The 21,978-nt window shown below is 47.7% G+C and overlaps 4 protein-coding genes across 5 annotated transcripts; 2 read left to right on the plus strand and 2 right to left on the minus strand.

Moving 5' to 3' along the window:
• Nucleotides 1-585: 585 nt before the first annotated feature.
• On the plus strand, nucleotides 586-3,486 carry commd9 (COMM domain containing 9). The gene is made up of 6 exons (XM_084555214.1): nucleotides 586-657; nucleotides 1,119-1,235; nucleotides 1,877-2,016; nucleotides 2,380-2,414; nucleotides 2,557-2,660; nucleotides 2,817-3,486. The coding sequence occupies exons 1-6, from the start codon at nucleotides 601-603 to the stop codon at nucleotides 2,946-2,948; spliced, it is 585 nt and encodes a 194-aa protein (XP_084411340.1). The 5' UTR covers nucleotides 586-600; the 3' UTR covers nucleotides 2,949-3,486.
• fcsk (fucose kinase) lies at nucleotides 3,134-11,597 on the minus strand. Its single transcript, XM_084555213.1, has 23 exons — nucleotides 11,200-11,597; nucleotides 10,694-10,845; nucleotides 10,296-10,346; nucleotides 10,090-10,215; nucleotides 9,702-9,774; nucleotides 9,505-9,602; nucleotides 9,349-9,429; nucleotides 9,134-9,253; nucleotides 8,722-8,893; nucleotides 8,396-8,502; nucleotides 8,200-8,301; nucleotides 7,895-8,068; nucleotides 7,708-7,781; nucleotides 7,262-7,617; nucleotides 6,842-7,088; nucleotides 6,602-6,768; nucleotides 6,222-6,449; nucleotides 5,996-6,139; nucleotides 5,771-5,890; nucleotides 5,103-5,290; nucleotides 4,912-5,011; nucleotides 3,883-4,106; nucleotides 3,134-3,592 (listed from the first exon to the last, which is right to left on the minus strand). Exons 1-23 carry the CDS (start codon nucleotides 11,279-11,281, stop codon nucleotides 3,515-3,517), a joined length of 3,264 nt encoding a protein of 1,087 aa, XP_084411339.1. The 5' UTR covers nucleotides 11,282-11,597; the 3' UTR covers nucleotides 3,134-3,514.
• Nucleotides 11,598-11,746: 149 nt separating this feature from the next.
• On the minus strand, nucleotides 11,747-14,489 carry pclaf (PCNA clamp associated factor). The gene is made up of 4 exons (XM_084554649.1): nucleotides 14,353-14,489; nucleotides 13,415-13,495; nucleotides 13,157-13,337; nucleotides 11,747-12,509 (listed from the first exon to the last, which is right to left on the minus strand). The coding sequence occupies exons 1-4, from the start codon at nucleotides 14,396-14,398 to the stop codon at nucleotides 12,467-12,469; spliced, it is 351 nt and encodes a 116-aa protein (XP_084410775.1). The 5' UTR covers nucleotides 14,399-14,489; the 3' UTR covers nucleotides 11,747-12,466.
• Nucleotides 14,490-14,966: 477 nt separating this feature from the next.
• On the plus strand, nucleotides 14,967-21,881 carry nedd1 (NEDD1 gamma-tubulin ring complex targeting factor). 2 transcript variants are annotated; one of them, XM_084555723.1, is made up of 16 exons: nucleotides 14,967-15,034; nucleotides 15,785-15,928; nucleotides 16,343-16,437; nucleotides 17,070-17,186; nucleotides 17,267-17,407; nucleotides 18,118-18,347; nucleotides 18,555-18,756; nucleotides 19,152-19,278; nucleotides 19,575-19,706; nucleotides 19,814-19,864; nucleotides 19,958-20,047; nucleotides 20,253-20,419; nucleotides 20,502-20,685; nucleotides 21,014-21,155; nucleotides 21,380-21,446; nucleotides 21,641-21,881. In XM_084555723.1, the coding sequence occupies exons 2-16, from the start codon at nucleotides 15,793-15,795 to the stop codon at nucleotides 21,743-21,745; spliced, it is 1,986 nt and encodes a 661-aa protein (XP_084411849.1). In that variant the 5' UTR covers nucleotides 14,967-15,034; nucleotides 15,785-15,792; the 3' UTR covers nucleotides 21,746-21,881. The 2 variants fall into 2 exon arrangements, with proteins under 2 accessions (XP_084411849.1, XP_084411850.1); XM_084555724.1 differs by having other exon boundaries at nucleotides 19,578-19,706.
• Nucleotides 21,882-21,978: the final 97 nt, after the last annotated feature.

Below are 21,978 nucleotides of genomic sequence, written 5' to 3' on the forward strand. Positions count from 1 at the left end.
CATAAATATATATATGTTCCTTTACATCTTTAAATAGAGTATAAATAATATATTATTATTTTAGAAATAGATTAATATTATTTACTAGTATATAGCTGGTATATTAGCATAAAAACTATTACTATTATTGCTGTTGTTGATAATAAACTAAATGTTTTCTATTCTAAAAGTGTCCTGAATCACATTTTCTATTATTTATTATATTTATTTTACCTTAATGATCAGTAGATTTATTGATGACGTGTGGTTATAATTAGTGTTTTATTCCAGATTTAATGACTTTTATTAATTTATGACAAAGCCTTTGGTCTGGTGTTGCCTTCACGTGTTGTAGAAATGTGGGATTAACGAGCTCTGAGTGAACATGGAGTAAAATCAGCTGTAACAATTACAAATATTTTATTTATTTGTTTATTTATTATTATGTTGTAAATGTTTAAGCTCACATTAAATAAAACCACATTTAAAGTATTTATTTTTGTAGTTTTATCTGGTTCAATCATTCATCAGTGACGTTTCCCAGACTGTACTTCACTTCCCATGAGCACTAGCGACACGTTTCTGTCACATGACGCGTCGCGGTGAACGTCACGTGTCAACATGGCGGCGGCAGCTGTTTCCAGCGAAGACTTCAACAACCTGCAGCTTCTCCTCAAGGTAAAGACTCGGAGGTTAAACGGCTCCGCAGCGTTTTACTCGTTCACCGCAGAAAAGAAGGAAAAGTCACAAATATGAACGTTATGAAGAGTTAGCATTAGCCTGTTAGCATCGGTGTGTTGCTTCCTCAGTTTAGGTTAAATCAGTTAATTAAACTATGTAGTATGTTTAGGTTAATATTTGATTAAAAAATAATAAGAACAAACTGAATATTATTGAGTTAAAGTGTTTCAGTGTGAGTTTGTTTCACTAGTGTCTCAGATGGTCACATGACTGTTGTTGTGGACTGACCTGTCTCTGTCTCTGTCTCTTGTCTATGTCTCTGTCTCTGTGTCTTGTCTCTTGTCTATGTCTCTGTCTCTGTCTCTCTCTCTTGTCTCTCTGTCTCTTGTCTATGTCTCTGTCTCTTGTCTCTTGTCTGTGTCTCTGTCTCTCTGTCTCTGTGTCTCTTGTCTCCTCAGGCTCCGTCTAAAGATGCAGTGAGAGACATTTGTGTTCAGAGTCATCGGGGTCCCAGTCCCCGGCTGGTGGAGAGCACTGCAGCAGCACTCAGCGTCCCAGCAGCCCAGGCTGCACAGGTAACAGCTCACCTGTCTGTCCTACAGGCGCCAGGGCCGACTGTCACTCAGCTGCTCAGTAGAGTCATTCAGGATCCAGAAACAGTTTCTCTTAGTTGTCAAACAGTTTTTCCTCCGGTCTAACGTCCTCGTTGGTCCCAGAGGTTTGTGGAGTCTCCTCCGTCTCCTCGTCTTTCGTGTGTCTTTGATTTTGACGTCAGATGTTTTAAATCCTGACGCTGCTCTCAGAGACAGAGATGAGCAGCTACTGTACAAGAATAATGTTCCAGATATTTAATCAATGGAAACTAACAAACGCTGGAACATTCAGACAGATGGAGTCTGGTTCTGGACTAAGATTTCTAACCAGAGGAGGAAGGTTTTAAAATAAATCAGAACTTTAAATGTAGATCAGTTTGAATGTGAACCACCCAGTCCTGATAAATACTGTCCATGTGTTCACACATCATTACATTATAACTCAAAGTCTTTAAGAAATGAGTAGAAGTCAGTGGAACCCATTTTCTATCATTAGAATCTCATTAAAAGATGTAAATAGAAGCTGAAAACTACTTGACTTCATAAACCTTCTGTGTTAAAAGAAGAACTTGAACTAAATGATCCGTTTGGGACTTGACCCTGAGCCATGTGTCGTCCTCCAGCTGCTCCAGTCCCTCCACCGTCTGTCCCGTCACGTCCTCTTCTACAACCTCAGCGCTCCGGAGCAGATCCTCGCCGTCTTCCCCGAGTCCTTCCACTCCAGTCTGAAGAAAATGATCACCAAGATCCTGCTGGAGAACAGGTCAGCTCCACAGAAACCTCCTCAGGGTCCCGCTGGAGGTCGCTCAGCTGAGCAGACGGCTTGAAATTAGTTTAAATTAAAAAAAATCCTCCTCACGTATCAGGTTTCTGTCTGATGTGGAGCCTCTAGTGTAGTCCTGAAGGGGGACTGATCTAAATACCAAACAACCACCTCTGTCTCTGATTGGTTGGAGGAGTCACCTCTGCTCCAACCTCCTGACAAACGCATGGGGGGGAAAGAATCTGACTCTTAATTAATTAAAGAGAAATAAAGGTTTTGTTATAAAAGGAAATGATCATAAATACACCAGAGGATGTTTTCTGTTGAATCAAACCCGTGAGACGTGTCTCTGCTGTCTTTCAGTCCAACGTGGAGGACGGAGGCTGTCAGTGATCAGAGTGAGTTCATCTCATGTTTTTATCTGCTGAAGATGTGTGTGTGTGTGTGTGTGTGTGTGTGTGTGTGTGTGTGTGTGTGTGTGTGTGTGTGTGTGTGTGTGTGTGTGTACATGCATTAACACTTTAAACCCTGTGTGTACAGTCTCCCTCCCTCAGCTGACAGACTTGGACTGGAGGGTGGACATGGTGACGGGCTCAGACTCAGTCAGCCGGATGTCGGTGCCGACCTGCCTGGTTCGACTTCAGGTGTGTGTGAGGTCATGTGACCGCTGGTGACCTCTGGTGACCTCTGGCCTCATCATTTCACAGACCGTCCACGTCGTCTCTTCTTCTTCTTCTGTTCTAATTAGTGACGGTCAGTCTTCCTCCCAGCAGAGCAATAACCTGTGGTGTGTTTTTCAGATGGAGGATCCGACGGCAGGAAGTGAGTCGGTCTCCGCGGTGACGGTGGAGCTGAGCCGGGAGTCTCTGGACACCATCCTGGACGGACTGGGACGCATCAGAGACCAGCTGTCTGTGGTCGCTGGGAAGTGAGGACATCATTCAGTGTTTGGACCATTTAAAGATGGCCGACGTGTCACTGCTTCCTCCCACTGATGGTGGAAACATGAGCGGCCATCTTGGTTCAGGGCGCTTCACGTCTGTAGTCTGGACTCAAGCTGTGACCGTTAAGATCTGTGTGTTTCTGCTGGACGCCGCTCAGACCAGGAAGACGTTCGTCCTCATTGAGACTTTTTAATGAATCAACAGAGTCACAGTTACATCATTTAAGACGTTTGATTAAAAGTTCACATTTACTAATAAACCTTCTGTACATGTCCACTACATGTCTCCTGTCTCACAATCAGTGATTTAATGTTGGACTGTTTTTTATTTTCATCAGTAAACAAATTAAACTAGTTCAGGTAGTTATTAGAAACAGGAAGTGATGTCATGGTGATTGACAGATGACAATCACTTCCTTCATTATGAAACAGATTCATAATAATAATAATAACTGATAACAACATTATTAACTGGTTCAGGTTCTATCATGATTCACTGTGAACTACAAACAGACGTCAGAGATGAACCCGTGGTTTCCCTCCAGACCTCGTCCATCAGACCGTGGACGGAGACGGGACCGTGAGACCGTCCATGTCCAGCTGCACCGAGTGGACGCTGAAGTCTCCCAGACCCTGAAACACACCGCTCATCATGACTCAGCACAAACACAGAACCATGAGTCAGCAGCTGGGTGTTAATTAAGAACAGTCGTAGTTAGTCTGGTTTAAATGATCCTGTGACGGTGGAGCAGAGTTTTATTTATAGCTGTAGATTCAGATCTCTGTCTCTGTTTCATATTTTAAATCATTTATATTATTTTCTTCTGTCATTATTTAACCCAACTACAGTTTATTTCTGTTCCTCTTTGAGACTAATTCTTAATAAACTCTGACCTCTGACCCCGACCCGTCCCGTCTCTTACCGGGGTGTCACGGAGGACCTTCAGCACGGCCTCCTGCTGTCGAGGCTCTCGGGTGAGCAGGTAGAGGAAGCCGCCTCCTCCGGCCCCGGCCAGGCTCTGACCCAGGACCAGGGGCCTCAGGGCCTCCATCATGGCCCTCACGGAGGCCGGCTCACAGCCCGGGGCCATCAGCTTCTTCTGCTGCCACGAGCAGTCCAGACACCGACCCAGTCTGGACAGAGAACCTGGACCGGAAGACAGGGACAGGTCTGTGAGCACCGTCTGAACGGCATTCTGGGGAATGTAGGCGATGATTAACTGGAACTACAGCAGCTGCTCTGGTTCTAGTTAAAGGTTCAGTGTCAGATAAAGAGACGTCTTCTAATATTATAAAGGAACACTGACATCTGGAACTGGAAACAGAGCAACCTAAAGGTTTTAGGATCCTGCACAATTTTCTACATTTCTGAATAAAAATGACTCAAAACATCAGATGAAGTCCTGAAAGTAGACAAAGAGATCACTCCATGACAGTCTGAGAGGTCCCAGAGGAACCCAGGGGAACTTCTAAGCAGCTAAAGGCCTCTCTCTCATTGGCTGATGTTAATGTTGATGAATCCACTGAACAACCATGGTGTGATGGACAAAGACACTGCTCTCCAAGAAGAACATTTCTAAACATCATGTGGACAAGACAGAAGACTATTGGGACAATGTTTAGTGGACAGATGAGACCAAAGTAGAATAGTTTGGTTTAAATGAGATGAACCAACACTGCATCATTCCAGCATCAGAACCTCATCCCTCCATCAAACATGGGGGTGCTAATGTCCTGGTTTGGGCCTGTTCTGCTGCATCTGGACCAGGACGGCTTGTCCTCATTGATGGACCAATGAATTCTGAATTGATCAGTTTCTCTTTATCTAACAATGTTCTTGGTTGATTTTATGCAGAAATGTAGAAAATTCTGAAGGATGCTTTTACTCCTAAGCGTCCCTGTAAACATAAAGAAGTTAATCAGACGCTGACTAACGTCCGTGAACGTCTCACCGTCTGAACAGGCTCTGGCGCTCTCCTCAGAGTTGGCCACCAGCTGCTGGGCGTTCAGCACCATGGAGGGGAGACGGCTGTACCAGCTACGAACCACGTCCTGCAGACGAGACCATCATCATCATCATCATCATCATCAGGAGCCAGAATAACACCACAGTAGTCTGATGATGGGAGCAGTGACCTCTGACCTGCAGCAGGTTTCGAGCCAGCCGAGTCTTCCCGGTGTAAACCAGCAGGAGGTGCTGCTCCAGAGAAACCAGGAAGTCCTCCGGAGGACTGAGACGCTCCACCTCCACCTGCAGAGGTAGAGACGCTCGGGAACGACCCACCTTAACTCCACCCACCAGACCTCCCACCTGATCCTGCCAGCCCCCACCTGGAGGAGGAGAAGGAGGAGGAGGAGGAGGAGGAGGAGGAGGAGAAGGAGGAGGATGAGAAGAAGGAGGAAGAGGAGGAGGAGGAGAAGGAGGAAGAGGAGGAAGAGGAGGATGAGAAGAAGGAGGAAGAGGAGGAGGAGGAGAAGGAGGAAGAGGAGGAAGAGGAGGATGAGAAGAAGGAGGAAGAGGAGGAGGAGGAGAAGGAGGAAGAGGAGGAAGAGGAGGATGAGAAGAAGGAGGAAGAGGAGGAGGAGGAGAAGGAGGAAGAGGAGGAGGAGGAGAAGGAGGAAGAGGAGGAGGAGGAGGTGACGTCAGATAATAAACCAGAATACTTCTCTGAGGAAGAGTTGAGCTCTAAGTGACTGATGTTTAGGTTTTTATCAGGAGCAGGTGGGAGGAGTCCACCTGAAGGTCACATGACACTCAACAGCTGACAAGATGAAGGCTCTGGAATCATCTTCATCACAACGACGACACACCTGTGGTGAGGACCTGCTCCAGGTGCAGGACGGCGTGGATCAGAGAGTCTGTGTCGTAGCTTCGACCGGTGCACCTGTAGACGGCGGCCAGCAGCGCCCCCGCCAGGATGCTGCTGGTACCTGCAGGACGGAGAGGAAGAGGAGGACAACGTCTTCATCAGCTCCAGCTGACTGAGGCAGAGTGGTAGATGATTAGATGACAAACATCGTGTTTCTGTGTCTCACCCAGTCCAGATCCGGTCGGCAGCTCAGACCAGCTGTGGAGCTCCACGCCCCCCCCCCACCGCTGCATCAGCTGATGCCCCAGAGGATTCTGGGAAGTCAGAGACACCAAACCGCTGCAGACACACACGGCCTTCAGCAGAGCTCCTGTAACACACACACACACACACACACACACATCAGAAAGCTCCTCCCTCCCTCAGTGACCAGTAAACGGCCGGCGTCGTACCCGGGGCGTGGGGCTGGCAGTAGTCCTTCAGGTCGTCCAGGCTCTCACACACGGTCTCCGTGGAAACCCCACTGTCCCGCCCCCCGCTGCAGCTGACCAGCCGGAGGCAGGGCTCTGTGATGCGACGGGCCCGCGCACCAATAGGACGCTTCCCATCAACCTTCACCGCGACGTTGGTCACAGAGCCGCCGTGCTCGAAGGCGATGGGCGGAGTGTCGCTCCACCCGCCTGAAACACAAGGACACCCAGTGAGACCGTCCCATGACGGGGGGGGAGGGGGGGGCTGCGGTTAGACGCCTGGACGGAGGTAAATCATCAGGATCTGTATCTAGAACATGATCCTTTAGGAACACGAGGGATGTGTGTAAAATAAATCCCACCTGCCAGGTCCAGTCTGGCCGGACACTGCACTTCCTGCCACTCCCCAAGGGGCGGGGCCTCCCCCTGGCCAATGGAGATGAACCTCTGCGATGACATCACAGCCCGTCGTAGCAGCACCTGTCCGGCGCCCTCGTAGTGTCTCGCCGCCCGCACCAGCAGGTCCGGCCTGTAGGGGGCAGCGGATCATTACACCCCCCGACCACCACACGGAGCAGAGGGACACAGAGCGGGACCCCCACCTGCTGAGCCACAGCTGCCTCTGCTGGGCCAGGGCACAGACTCCGCCCCCCAGGTCGCCCTCCTCCAGCAGGACGTAGGCGGAGCTCCAGGCCTCGTTAGCCGCCGGTCCGCTCCTCAGACCTCCCTGCCCCCCCGCCATGCACACCAACACATCAGCAATGCAGGAGAGACAGCGAGCGGCCACGCCCAGCTCCGCCCCAGACTCCGCCCCAGACTCCGCCCCCTCCTCCCTGCTCCCCGCTGCGACTGAAAACACAGAACATCACAGATAGATGTCATTATAATTATTATTATTATAAACACAGGTCTTAATGTTTAGACTGGTCAGACTGCTGTCTAGCTGTTTGCTCTGTTTTTATGCTAAGCTAAGCTAACTGCTCTAAACTGAACTATGACCCCCGCCGTCCTAAAAGACTCACTCCTGTCCAGAGTCTCCAGCAGCGCCCCCTGCTGGCCCCCCAGCACCGCGGCCCTGAAGCAAGGCAGCAGGCAGGCGTCCGAGCGGCTCCTCAGAGCGTCCGTCACTCTCCTCCGCCCCGCCAGGAACAGCAACTCCTCCCTCCACTGGAGCTCCGCCTCCTGGTGGGTGAGTGACAGCACCTCCCTCAGAGAGAGTCTCCACGCCTCCCTCCACCTCCGCACGCAGCCGGGGCCCCCCAGGAGCCAGCCCACACCTCCCTCCAGACTCACAGCACCTCCTCTGGGGTGGAGGACCGGGAAGAGACGAGCATCCAGGAGGGAGCGCTGTTCTCCTCTGAGCCACAGCTCCTCAGGTCTGGGGGGGGGGGGGGGGGGTACGAGGAGAGGACAGTAATGAAGAGGAGGAGGACAGATGGTCTGGATTACTGAAGATAACTGAACCTACTGGATCCCTGTCCTGCTGCAGAAGAGACTCCATGTCTGGTTGAGGAAGGAGGCGTTACTGTCGTCAGGGGAGACCTGAGGAGGAGGAGGAGGAGGAGGAGGAGGAGGAGGAGGAAGGAGTCACGTATTGTCTGTTAGAAGAAGCCTCTGATGTGTTCATATAGAGAGGACACGTGTCTCTGTTTTACCTGCAGCTCGTCCCGGGCTCCCATCACCGTGTACACAGTCAGCCTCAGCTCCCCCAGCTCAATGCGGTGTCCCTGGATGATGATGTCACTGCTGAGCGCCAGCTGCCTGACGCACGGCGACGCCGACAGCTCCAGACCCGACAGCAGACAACCCGACGGGACGTCCAGAGGACCCTGGTGGACGGTGGACAGGTAGATCTGGACTTAAAGACAAATCTGAGGAGTATGTGACACGTCACGCAGCCGCTCGTTAAATAAATAATTAAACGTCCTCCATGACACAAACCGACAGCTGACATCCTGACCTGTAGGTGGCAGTGTTGCACCACTGCTCCGGTCGCCACGGCAACGTCCCCCTCCAGGACGCTGTTCATCACCCGACCCCCTTCACTGACCCGGCTCTCTCTCTGAGGGGACACAGGAAGCAGAGCGGCGTTGAAGCGTCACTCCTTCGTCTTTAGGAGACAGCAGCAGAGACGACAACGAGGGACAGGAAGTCACCTGGATGTGAGACAGAGTGTTCCTCTGCGTCCAATCACGCGTCAGTCGGTCGATGTGTCGCCGCCCGGACAGAGTCAGGTAGTCATAGCAACCACCTGGGACGTACGCTGAGGACCAGAGATTTGTTTATTATTTGCTTGTTTACTGATATGTAATATTGGCTCACTTTCCTGGGACAGCTGCCCCACCTCCAGTCCACATGGAAACTGATAGTTAGCTTAGCTTAGCTTAGCTTAGCTTAGCATCAACATTCTTTAATAAGAGGATGAATCCTGTTCTTATTATTCTGTTCTATCAGCTGCCTCCAGAACAAGGAGGACCCCCACCCAGACTGAGGGGAGCTCCTCTCAGGACCCTCCACAGCTCCGTCCTGCCGCTCCTCACCGACGCCCCCCGTGGTCCGACCGCTGAACTGCAGCCGACTCGCTCCTCGTTGACAAACTGGATCTGGTTCTGATCGGAGCAGAGACACTTCAACACGTCCAGGAAGAGAGACATCTGAGGAGACCATTTATTATTATTATTATTATTATTATTATTATTATTATTATATTTGAACTTTTCTCTTATTTTTAAATGTTGATGTTTTATTTCATACTTTTATTCTCATGAGCTTGACTCATAATTTTACATTTTTTATTTCTTTAAAACTTTTTCCACTTTTTTTAAATAGAGATGACTTTTAAGTATTTTGTCTGACTCCTCCTCCGCTGACACACATGGACAGGTGGCGCTCACCTGGAGGGGCGGAGCTCCAGAGTCCAGGCCCAGGTAGGTGCAGCCGTCCAGAGGAGGCGTGACGTGAGTCTGCAGTAACTTCTCTGACACTGAGCGGCTGAAGAAGACCGGACCAGACACCTGCAGACGGACACAGGACATTTACAGCGTTGGGACGTCCCAGTGGCTTACGGGTGCGTTTGATTTGACTTCACAGGACAAGAAGGAGGACACACCAGCGGGACCTTCCCATCAGACATCACGGCCTGTTGGATCTGCTCCCTGGTTCCTCTGTAGATGATGTCTCTGACCCGACCCTGTGACACATCAGTCCACCACGTCATGAACAAACCAACAGGAGAAACTCAGACAGAGACGAAGCGAGACGGCACCTGTGAGTCCGACAGGTAGACTCCGTGATCAGCGGCGTAGGAGACGTCGCCCGGCAACGCCAGAACCCGGACACCTGAGAAACCGTCCCAGGACAAAGCTGAAGTGCAGACAGAAGGATTTTAACATCACAGGTTTGATTTCAACTCTGCTTTAAAACACTTTGATTTAACGGTTAATGAAGTGACGGCACACAGACCGAAGTCAGGAGGGACGCTGAGGATCATGTCGGTGCTGCAGACCCAAACACCGGGAGGAGAACCGGGACAGATCTGAATCAGACACAAAAGACAAAAAGTAAAACTGAAGAGGACCCAACATACAACCCTGAGGTACCCCACATTCAACGGTCAAGGTTTTTATTTGTCTCAAGGAAACTGCAATGTCTCATTTAGAGCCTGAATGTCATTTAAAGTTAAATAAAATAAAATAAATTAAGCTACAGTAGAAATAAGAAGATAAATGTCAGACTAGAAGGAGGAATGAAGAGCAGGAGGAGAAACGTTTCGACACCAGGAGCCATCTTCTCTATTATATAATGATAATAATAATAATAATAATAATAATTCCATCTGTTTGTAGCAGACCTGGTAGCTGAGGCGGTCCAGCAGCAGGTCGAGGACGCAGACCGGGGCCTGGACGTCCTGGTCGGGCTCGTCCTGGGGCAGCCAGCAGAACGCTCGGCTGCAGGAGCTCCAGGGAAAATCTCGACCCTGCACCGAGAAACTGGACCGTTAAAAATAAAAGAAACGTCACAGAGAATCAGAGCGGATCGTTTCTCTGCTGGACTCACCGTGTGGAGGATGAGGATGTGAGCGTCGTCCAGGACGTCGGCCGTGACCACCTTCAAAACGAGACGACGGAAATAAGACCTTCAGTAAGGACCCCCAACTTTGACCACGTCTAGTGAGGACGGTCCTCCTGGGCCCCACTAGACTCTAGATACAGCCCTTGCTAGGCTAGTTAGCGTGTTTCATTTCTATGTTTCATGGACTCGTCCATGAGGAGCTGAAACTAATCAGCAGGTCATGAAGTTTACATCAAATAACTGAGAATAAGCAGAGACGTGATGGAGGACATCAAATAAAATGTTCCTGTTTCTCTGAGAGGAGTCTGAAGTGAAAGGCTCAAACATAAACATATACGGTTTAATATGATTGTTTGGGTTTGTGTGTTTCCTCAGGACTTCACCGTGTGTCCTGCTCTGCTGCTCAGGTGTTCAGCCGCCACCAGCAGAGCGTTCAGCGTCGCTCCTCCGCTGCCCAGGGGCTCCTGGCGGTCCCGCACCGTTAAAACCAACGCACCCTGAGACAGAGTCCCCCGCTGCTGCCTCAGCTCCAGCTCTGACACAAACACACACACACAGCAAATACATTCTGCCTGGTTCCATTAAATAATTCTGATTCAACATTTTAAACAGTTCAAAACGTTTAATCAAACGTGAATCAAAGCCTGTTCCTCCTCTGTCTGGTGTTTTATCGTTTATCAGGTGTTTCTATTATTTTGTCCACCCTTTCACGTCACTAAAGCAGCATAAACTCCGCCTTTGTGAGTCGTCTGGGTCTCTAAAACACAGCACTCTCCCTGAAAACCCGTTGATCTACATTAAACCTGTCGATCAGCGACACCTGCAGGCGGATCCGTGTAACTGCAGAGGAGACGGCTCAAAGATCGTAGAATGAGCAGATGCTCCTCACCTCTCTGAAAGGAGTACACGCTGTCTTTGTGTTGGCAGGTCAGAACGACCACCGTCCACCGGAACCCGCCGCCCTCCGACATCTTTTAGCGGCTCACTGTCAAACCGAATCTCCGCGGAGGTCACGGATATCTCCGGTTAACGGTTACCGACCACAGCAACGGCGACACGGACCACTAGCTAACCTCAGTTAATGCTAGCTACAGCCGCGGAGGCAGCGGGCGGAGTTAGCGGAGCAGGAGACGGATAGAAGTAAAACTAACTGACCCCGTTTATGTAAAAGTTTAATTAAAACTTTTTGAAGTGAAACAGTTTAGTAAAAATAAATTCAGACGTTGTTTCTGTTTCTTTTCACTTCGTCCGTCCGCGTCTCTTTGGCCGCGCAGGCTTCCGTAGGATGCGAACTGTGGCGTTGGATTTTAAGCTCTGGACCTCTCGGCGAGGCGGAGCGGTGATGGTCACAGGCAACAAGACAAGGACGTCTGGACGAGGCGGAGTTTAACGAGTTAAACCATTAAATTAAAAAGTCAACGTTAAAGTTCAGGAAGTTATGAACAAACAGGCAGCGATTTATTTAACGGGACGTCCCGGTGAACATTAGGAGGCGGAGTCAATCAAAAGTCAAACGAACTTCAGTTAAAATGGTTTAAAAAGTCAAAAAATAAATTAAGGAATAAGAAACAGAATGATTAAATATAAAGTTATAAAGCTTTATCTAATGTAGGACTCATTTCAGATGTTCAGTTCATTCATTAAAGTCTGACTCATTATTACAAAGCTTAAATAAAACATCAGAACTGAGATAAATAATTAGATAATTCACTTTTAGCTCACATCTGGATTCAAAGCTCACTTTTAAACCAACTCAAACTGTTTTATAGCCACTGATCTGATTCAGTTTAACTTGTTCTGGTCTCAAGTTCATTATTATTTTAATATTCCACTGATCAGCTGATCATTTGTTGATCAGTTTAAAATAAAGTCATTAGAAAGCCTCTACTTTCACATTTAGTTTTTATTTCTGAAGATTTCTTCTAAACTCGTTTTAACCACCAGGTCAATAAAGATCAGAACCAGATCAACACTTTAATGATCAGAACTCAGTTAATCTGATAAATGAACCAAAATATAAAAAGATAAAGAAGAAGGTTTTTAAAAACAATAGAAAAAGTTTAATGAACTATACAAACTGAAATGAGTTGAATTATATACAGATGTACATTAAAACGGGACAGAGAAGACAGAAAACGGGACAAAGTCTTCATCGTTCAGTTGTCCTCCTCTTCGTCCTCAGCAGGCAGCGGTCGGGACCTGAACACAAAACAGATCCAAGAGTTTAAACATGTTTAACTCAACAATCAGACATTAATCTGTTCTAATCAGTTATTAATTCGTTAAAGCATCAGCTCAGTCGTCCCCTTCAAGCTCCAAACCTTTAGATACGTTCACATTTAACATTAACGTCTAGACTCATCAGAGCCTCAGCAGGAGGACCAGGGCGTCTGTTCCTAATAAAATGGACACCACATATTCTGGCCAACCAGAAGTGGAGGAAAGTAAATTAAAGCAACTTGACGTTTGTTCTGTACGACAACATCCCTGATGGTCTGAGTGAAAGAAGCAGCTGATCAGTCGTCAGAATAACTGATGAACTCATCTTTTCTAATCAACAGCATCATCAGGTAAAAGTTTGAATCTTAAAATATGTTTGAATTAAAGTTTATAATTTACTGGTTAACTAAAGGATTAATGAACAGCTGATAATTAGAAATGTAGTAAAACGTTGGAGTCCTGGTTTGAAGGGAAGCTGGAGGAAACGGTTTGATCTGAGTTTCCGTCATCGTCAGACGGATCGTGTTCAATCAACAGTAATCAATAAACACCACTCATCACTCAGGCTGTAAACGCTTTGACCAGGTTTTAGTTCATCTTAGTATCTTGTGACGCTGCTGACTTACTTCCTGCTGGCCTTCGACATCCCGCTGCCTCCAGCCTCTTCGTCATCCTCCACTTCCAGGGGCTTCTGGTTCTCCTTCTCTGGTTTCCTGGGGGGCCCGCCGAAGAAGTCCCCGATGCCCTTCTGCCAGGTGGGGGTGGGACGGGGGCACACTGGGTTCCCTCCAGCGTATTTGCCCTTAGCTGTGGATCACAAACATGCTCAGTGAGTCTGGTCATGTGTGTGTGTGTTCGTACTGAGGGTGTAGAGTCAAACTGACCCGGCGTGGTGCACTGACTGCTGGAGGACGCGTTGGCTGAACTGGAGCCCAGAGACTTCCTGGGAGCTGCAGCTGCAACAGCTGCAAACAGAAACAAACAGAAGGATGAAAACCGGAAGTCAGATGTAGATGAGACATGCTACTTCCACCTGTGGAGGAAGTGTGTTGAGCAAGACTGACAGAGAGCAGTTTGATAAAAGCTCACAGTCAAACGAGCCTTTTAAAAGCTGAACATGAAGACAGCAGCATGGTCTGCAGGTGTAGGAGGACGAGGATTCAAATCTGCTCTTTAAACATCAAGTATTTAATAACCTGAGCCAAGAACGATTAGCCGAATTATACAAAAGACAGAATTCAGCGAGTATATTAAGTATATATTGTCGGTTTTGTCCTGTCATACACGTTTCTTCTAATGGATGCAATAAAATAGTTTAACTGTTTAATGGAGTCTGGTGCAGCATTCACACAAAGCCGCACTGAGGCGCTCAAAACTGGCGCCAGTTTGCGGAAAGCTGCGCACAAACTGTAGAAAAGTCCTGGTGAAATGACCTCTCGTTTGACGGATCACAAATCTAAGCTGGAGCTAATACTGTGGATGAAGAAGAACTTTAATTTGTTTCTTTAAAATGTTCGAGGAGGAACCGAGAGGACAGCTGAGCCAGCCTCCGTGTTGGCGGGAGGCTGTCGATAGAAGACCGAACCTGGTCTTAACACACGAGCAGGAACCTTCTACAGTCACATACTAACATTTAGGTCATTTTAAAACACATGAAACAAACATTAACGAATAGTCCAGGAGATAAATATCGTCTCTTTAGTCTGATTTGTGTGTCAGTCCTCCCTCCCCGCCAGACTCCATATCAAACCCGTCGTGTTCTTCCATAAACTCACATTTAAAGGCTGAATTCATAACAGTTGTCTGTAAATTGTTACCGTACCTTTCCTGTATGATGCAGGAACACTGTCGGCTTTAGTCCTCACCATTGTGGCAGCGGTCTGTACAAGTTAATGATGTTTCAACATGAACTACAGCGACCAGACTGAATGCAGTGAAACCTCCCGCCTTGGTTTAAAAGAACAGCGGATGGGGCGGGAGATTTCTTCTTCTCTTCCCCCGCTTCTGGGAAGTGACGACATCTAGCGATCTTTCCGCCCCCTCTGGCGACTGGTGGTAATTGCAACGCTTCAGTTTTTACTCCCTGCCTCCTTTTAAACACTTTATATTGTTTTATATTGTTTTTAGTCCAGTTTTCTCTTATTTACGTTTTACGACAAGAAGAGACTGACTATAGCTAACACATGATAACTAGACCAGAGAGACATATTAAAATAAAACGTGATCACATGATAAAATTAAGATAAAGTACTTCGGACTCACCTGAAACGAAAAAATATATAAACTATATAATATAAAACGTAACCAAAACAAAGTCTTTAAATAATAATAATAGCAATAATAAACTCAGTAATATAAACTTTATTGTCCAAAGTTTTTTTTGTAGAATAAAGTTTCAAAACTCGTTTCTGAATCCGCCCATGTTTGTCCCTCCCGGTGTTCCGTAGTGGCGGTTTATTGGCTGCAGGCGGATCTCAAAACAAAACATTTTTGACAAGTTTCAGGTATTAATTCATCTTCCTGAGTGTGTGTGACTCCTCTTCCAGAGAGCATGTAAACATTTGTAGTGTTTCCTGATTGTTTGGTGTTGTTTTACTTGTGTTTAGCGGCTGTTTAATAACTTTGAAACCGGCGGGGCTAATGTTGTCTTCAGGTCTAGCTAGCGTCGTTAGCTTTAGCTTCGAGCTGCTGGTTAATGTGAATAAAGTTAAACAAGTGAACAGGTGGTTGTTATAAAAGTTCATCCAGCTGTTATTAGTAGTTATGTTTAGTTTAATGTTGTTTCTATAGTGTCACTAAAACACCGCTTTAAGTTTCCTGATGTAAAAAGTCTTTAGTTTTACATTAATATTAATTTATAATTTGTCTTTAGTCAAAATGTTGCTTTTAAAATATCAGCAACGTTGCTCATCAGGAAGAAAATCTCCAGGTGATAAAATACAGGTTATAGAATATTGGATTACTGTGTATAACACACCTGAGATAATGAAAAGTAGTGCCAGGAAACAGGTTTCATAACATTTTATAAAGTTATAAATTTAAGTTGGCTCACCTGCTGAGACCCTGATCTGCTCCAGAGAGTCTGACTGTGTGTTCATTTAATCTGAGTCAGTTATAATAAATAATAATAATAATAATAACTGACCTCACTGATCATCCTTTCTTCAGTTAATTCATTATTTTATGTAAATCAGTCTCTTACTGATCTATTTCAGCGCTCCACTAGTTTTTCTCCTGTTTGTGTCTTTGTGCAGCCGTTGCCATGGAGGAGGTGACTCGTCTGGTGTCCACAGGGGACACTGTGAAGATCTGGGATGCGGTTTCCATGGCACCGCTGGAGCAGTTTAACCCACACAGCAGCAGTCACCCCGTCGCTCAGGCCTGCTGGAGCTCCAACAGTATCCTGACCGACGCGTTAGAAAGAGGAAGACGATGCTGTATCATCACATTAAACATCACATTACATCTTTACTCTGCAGTCAGCTGTAGGCAGCCAGTCAGCTGTAGGCAGCCAGTCAGCTGTAGGCAGCCAGTCAGCTGTAGGCAGCCAGCATGCAGCACCTGAGGGGCGGTTTGGGGGTTAAATGTGATAGAAGAATATTGGTAGAGACAATAATAATGATGACAGAGATCTGAATGTGTTTAATGTGTGTGTGACTGAGGAACAGTTCAGAGGTGACGTTTGTTTCCTGGAGCAGAGCTCAGTTCAGACGCTTTTTAAAACCTGCAGATCTAGATGATAAACTCTGACCGTCGTTAGTCAGGTGTCTTGTCTCAGTAAAAGTTGAGCCATCCTTGACCAGTCCCCTCAGACCAGTACCTGGTCAGCGCCAGCAGCAGCGGAGACAAACTGGTGGTGTCCAGCCTGAAGTCCTCTCCTGTTCCGGTGGTGGAACTGGCCGACGGGGTGAGTCCTCAGCTGTAGGTTCATTTCTGAGCTGACATATTAAATGTCCTGTCTCTGCTGATGGACGTGTTTAGTGGTGAATATGTGACTGTCGCTGTCAGGAGTCGTTCTTCATCTCTAGACTAAGACGCTGTGACGGTGGTCGTTTCTACAGCAGCTCAGAGGAGCAAGATTAACTAAGAATTAATTAATGAATTAATTAATGTACAGGAGGATTTTCTCAATGTTTTCTGATGATGGGGAAACATTTTAAAACCTTCTACACAGGGCTGGGTATCACTACAATTCAGTATCAAGTTATTTAGGGATATTTCAGTTTAGAAATAGTTTCTGTTAGTTCTCAGAGTTAACGTCCTCTCTGGTTCCAGAGGTTTGTGGAGTCTCCTCCATCTCCTCAGACGTCTTAAATCCTGACGCTGCTCTCAGAGCTGGAGCTTCTGTCCTGATCTCAGATTTATCAAATCAAGATCAGTTTGAATCAGAAAATCTTTTTTTTTTTTTTTGTTACTGCTTCCCCAGAACGGTTTCATCCTTTTAAACCGGCGTCATCAGTATCACATAAGTAATATTTTATTTTGCAAGTAATTAAAACTCAAACTGGATGTGACAGTTGTGTGTTGTTGTGTGTGCAGAAGAAGCAGACCCGTGTGTGTCTGAGTTCGTCGTCTCAGTTCCTGGTCAGCGGAGGTCTGGATCACTGTGTTCACATCTGGGACCTGAAGACCAAGAGGCTCCACCGCTCCCTCAGAGTAAGAACCAGACAGTGGCTCAGCGTCCTGAAACACACCACCAGATACTGAGTACAAATGAGTGTCCCTCTGTCTCTCAGGACCATAAAGAAGAGGTCACCTGTGTGTCCTTCAACGCCAACGACAGCTACATCGCCTCCGGGTCCACCAGTGGTGACCTGGTCCTCCACAGTCTGACCACCAACCTGTCCAGCAAACCGTTCGGCCACGGCAGCAACCAGGTCAGCAGCTGCTCTGGATCCTGGAAACCACCAATATTAATATTAATAATAATAAATATGTCAATAATCTAATCAGTCGATGCTCATTTAACTGGCAGCTGCTCGGTAGTCAAGACTTTTCTTTTTTCATATTTTAAGATTAACCTCATTAACCCTGTTCACACAGGACTGGTCTAATCTGACCTCTGGTGATGTGTGATAATGTCAGAGGTCGTCTGTGATCTTAATCCTGTGCAGATCGTCCACGTCTTCATTTATAAAGTGACACTGAGCTTTAGTTTCACCTAAAAAGACAAATACATCAGGAACATCTCCAGAACCATCAGGTCCATGTTCCTGACCCTGGTCTCTGTGGACCCTGGTCTCTGTGGACCCTGGTCTCTGTGGACCCTGGTCTCTGTGGACCCTGGTCTCTGTGGACCCTGGTCTCTGTGACCCTGGTCTCTGTGGACCCTGGTCTCTGTGGAGAGAGTGGATTCCCAGTGTCAGTTTAATTAGTGTAATTAGGGTTTGAGGGGTTATACCAAATAAACAAAGATCTGAAGCTAAATGTGACACTTTGAGTTTTATTTTGTCCCAAACTGTTGGGACTCTGGAACCAGTCAGTGTTTTGTTACCTGTCGTCAGGGCCCGGCCACGCGTATCTGAAAAGGCCTTGTGTCGGTGAAGCAGGAAGTCAAACTCACATTAAGACTCTCCTCTGGTTTCAGCCCATCCACGACCTGAGGCTGTCCACGGTGAAGCGCTCCCTGCTGGGCAGCGTCTCTGACAGCGGCACCGTGGTGCTGTGGGACTCCAACACCCAGAAGGAACTCCACGTGTTCGACGGCGCTCACAAGGCTCCTAGCTCGGGCCTGGCCTTCTCCCCGACCTCTGACCTCCTGGTGGTCAGCGTCGGTCTGGACAAGAAGATCGTCTGCTACGACACGGCCAGCAAGATGTGAGTCAGGACTGGATCAGATGATTATCGTTTCATTCATTCACTTGTCTTTAACATTTATTTTATTTACAGACTCTAGTTTTTTATATTTTATTAACATGTCTAAACGTCTTATTATTGTCTGCTGCTCTTCATATTGTAGAAGTCAAATCAGATCCATGACTGTTTATCTGTTCATTAGTCAAACTGAACTTCCTGTGTCTCCAGTGTCCTCAAGTCCATCCGTGTGGACAGTCCTCTGACCTCGGTGGACTTCACTCTGGACGGTACGGCTCTGGTGGTTGGATCCACTCAGGGTAAGATCTACCAGTACGACCTGAGGAACTCCAGCGCCCCCACCAGGGTGACGGTGGCCCATAAAACATCCGTCACCTGCCTGCGCTTCCAGAGCAACACCAGCAGGAACAAGGTACCGACACACTGGACATGAAGGAGGACAAACAGAGGACAGACAGAGGACAGACAGAGGACAAACAGAGGACAAACAGAGGACAAACAGAGGACAGACAGAGGACAAACAGAGGACAGACAGAGGACAGTGTCATACTGGTCTGGCCTCAGACTGAAACACTGATGGCTCACCTGTATCCTCACTAAGGCTTAATCTGTCCACTATTTACTGATTAGTTTATTAATCCTTTAATCAACCACTAAATTATAAACTTTAGTTCAAACATAATTAGGACTTATTTTAACATCTATGAATCAAGGTTCACACGTTTACAGTGACAACATGTTTTATACGACTGAGATAAAGCAGCTGTCAGATGGTGTAAGAGGTGATTGATTCAGTTTCTCTCTCAGTCCAGTAAAGTCAGCTCCTCCAAGCTCTCGGCTGCTAAGAGATCTTCCACCAAGCTGTCCAGCAGCAGCCAGCCAGACCCCGCCCCCAGCACAGGCCCCGCCCCCAGCAGACAGGTGACGAGCACAGGTCAGTTCACCTCATGTGACCCTGAGCATGACTCTCATCCAGACAGCTGAATACTGTTACTCTGCTTCTACAGGGAGCGTTGCATTATGGGATGTTTAGCTTTATTGTTGCTCAGCTAACGACACTGTTAATGTTCATTAATCCAGATTAACCTGCAGGAAGACGAAATAAACTGATGATGAGTTAATCTGGTTCAGCATCTGATCAGTCTGATCTCATCGTCCATCTCGAACTAAAACGTGTTTTGTCTTCAGTTGAAACAAGCAGCTCAGTCCATGACTAACGTGTTTTCTCAGCAGGAGGCGCCGGCAGCGAGGTGACGAGCCGCGAGGCTGAAGGCCAGCAGGGGGCGGAGCTACCTCCTGTCCTGGAGAAGTTTACCAGCGTTGGACGAAACAGTCTGGACATCTTCTCTCCTGCTCGAGAAGGTCAGACCTGATGCTGCCTCTTCTAAACTCCTTCATCTTTAAACCAGAGGATAAAACATGAACCACGTTGTCTCTGCTGGTTTCTTTATGGGACCTTCTTCTTTTAGACTCGAGGACTCACGGGACGCCCAGAGACGCTCTACCTGCACGAACACACGGTACAGGTGGAAGTCTCTCCTCAGTCTGACGGACGCTGGTTTGCAGCGATGCCACTGGTTTGGGACTGACTGGATGTTGTTGTGTTTCCATAGTTACCAGTTTGGAGATGCTGTCCAGAGAAGGGGAGGGTCAGCAGCTGATTGGCCGGGCCAGTCTGGACATCTTCTCCCCGGTCAGAGAAGGTCAGAAAGGTTTCCTCTCAGAGTGACTGTGGCGCTGGTTGGTCTGTAGCTCAGCTGTTATCTCAGCTGGCGTTGCCATGGTGATCCTCCACCTCCATCCCACTTATAAACACAGTGAAAGGAAACGTAACTGATTCAGGTTTCAGGCTCAGGTGGTCATGCACTTTAACGGCCGTTGTCATGGAGACGGTTACCTGTGTTTCAGACGCCCCTTCAGGCACCAGCTCCCACAGGAAGACGCCTCTGGGAACTCCTCTGCTCGGCTCTGCAGGGAAGTGCTACACCCCTCTGTCCATCTTCCAGTCGCCGCTGCCCGTCACCGCGGAGGAGCCAATCACAGCAGCAGCTGGTGAACCATGTGACTCCAGAAAGGTGATGAGGTGTTAATGAACACGCTCGTAAATCAAACACGCCACTGATCAGCTGCTGATTCCACCTTTAATGTCTGACTCAGGCCAGCGGCTCCAGTCTGGAGGGGGAGGGACAGGCCACGCCCACCTCGGCCCAGCAGACCAATCACAGCCAGGCGGCGCCGACCTTCTTCACTCCAGAGCCCAGCCTCAGGAGAGCCAATGGCGTTCAAGCTCAGCTGAGCTACGACTCACCTCTCCATGTAGCTCCGCCCACCAGCTCAGCAGGTAGAGCAAGGCACCGCACGGCTGGGGTCGGGGGTTCGATTCCACTCAGAGGGGGCAACGTTAATTCACCCGTGGGTAGTTCACTGTCTCTGATAACAGCAGGACAGTCCAGTGTCTGTGGGTAGTTCACTGTCTGATAACAGCAGGACAGTCCAGTGTCTGTGGGTAGTTCACTGTCTGTATTAAACGTGGGACAGTTGAACGTCTGCGTCAGATCACCTTCCTGACAGACGTGAACTAAACAGAGAAGATGACGGAGCGTGTCCCGTGTTCTGTGAGAGACAGGAAGTGACCCATCTGGTGACTGACAGCTCTGTGTTGCCTTCAGGTGCAGCCTCGTCGTCGGCCGTGTCGTCGTCTCTGTCTCAGAACATCGCAGACGTGGTCGGACGGGGGGGAGCTGCTCCTCTCACCTCGCTGCAGATCCACTTCATCCAGAACATGATCCACGAGACTCTGGAAGAGTTCAGGTGTGCCTCTGACCTTTGACCCCATCTAACTCCAGCAGTGAATAATTAGAGGGAGAACTTTATCCTCCCACACATCTAAACATTAAACGCAGCACAGACAGCGACACTAGAGAGAAAACTGAGAAACACGAAGCAGCAGAGAGTCCCGTCCTGATTCCTCTGGGACTACTTTCAGCGGCGGATGAATCTTTTCTGACTCTGATGTTTTGTCTGGTTCTGTTCAGGGACGCCTGTCACAAAGACATCATCAACCTCCAGATGGAAATGATCCGACAGTTTTACATCCAGCTGGTACGAGGCCCGTGTCGTCGTGGTTCTTTTATCTGCTCACTCAGACCTGAGCATGCTCAGTGTCGTCTCTGATCATGTGACATTCATTGATATGTTAACTGAAATGAGGTCTTTTCCACTGGAATCAGTTTTGTTCTGGGTGCATCTCTACTCGTCTAGAATCAGAGGACCTAACCTCACGTCTGTTGTTTCAGGTTGAGATCCACGGCCTGGTGGAGAAATACTCCGTCAACGAGTCTCTGGTGGAGGAGATCGAGAAGCTCAGAGAGGAGAACCGCCGGCTGAAGGCCAACTACTAACCTGAAACTGATGAATGATTTATAATTTAACGGACATGTAATTTAAGGAGCTGTGGGGAAAGTGTTCGCTTCATGTGTGAACGTATTGATGTTTTATTCAAGTTTTGTCTCAAGAATAAAAACGAGTTAAAGAAGATTTCCTGTCTGGTTTTCATTTTAAACGGAGGAATCTCAACAGTGTCTCCTTGTTACAGGCAGTGATTTTACTTGTTCAGTTCTAATTGATTTGTTCT

Source organism: Chelon labrosus (assembly GCF_963514085.1).
Source record: "Chelon labrosus genome assembly, chromosome: 11".
Taxonomy (NCBI): Eukaryota; Metazoa; Chordata; class Actinopteri; order Mugiliformes; family Mugilidae; genus Chelon; species Chelon labrosus.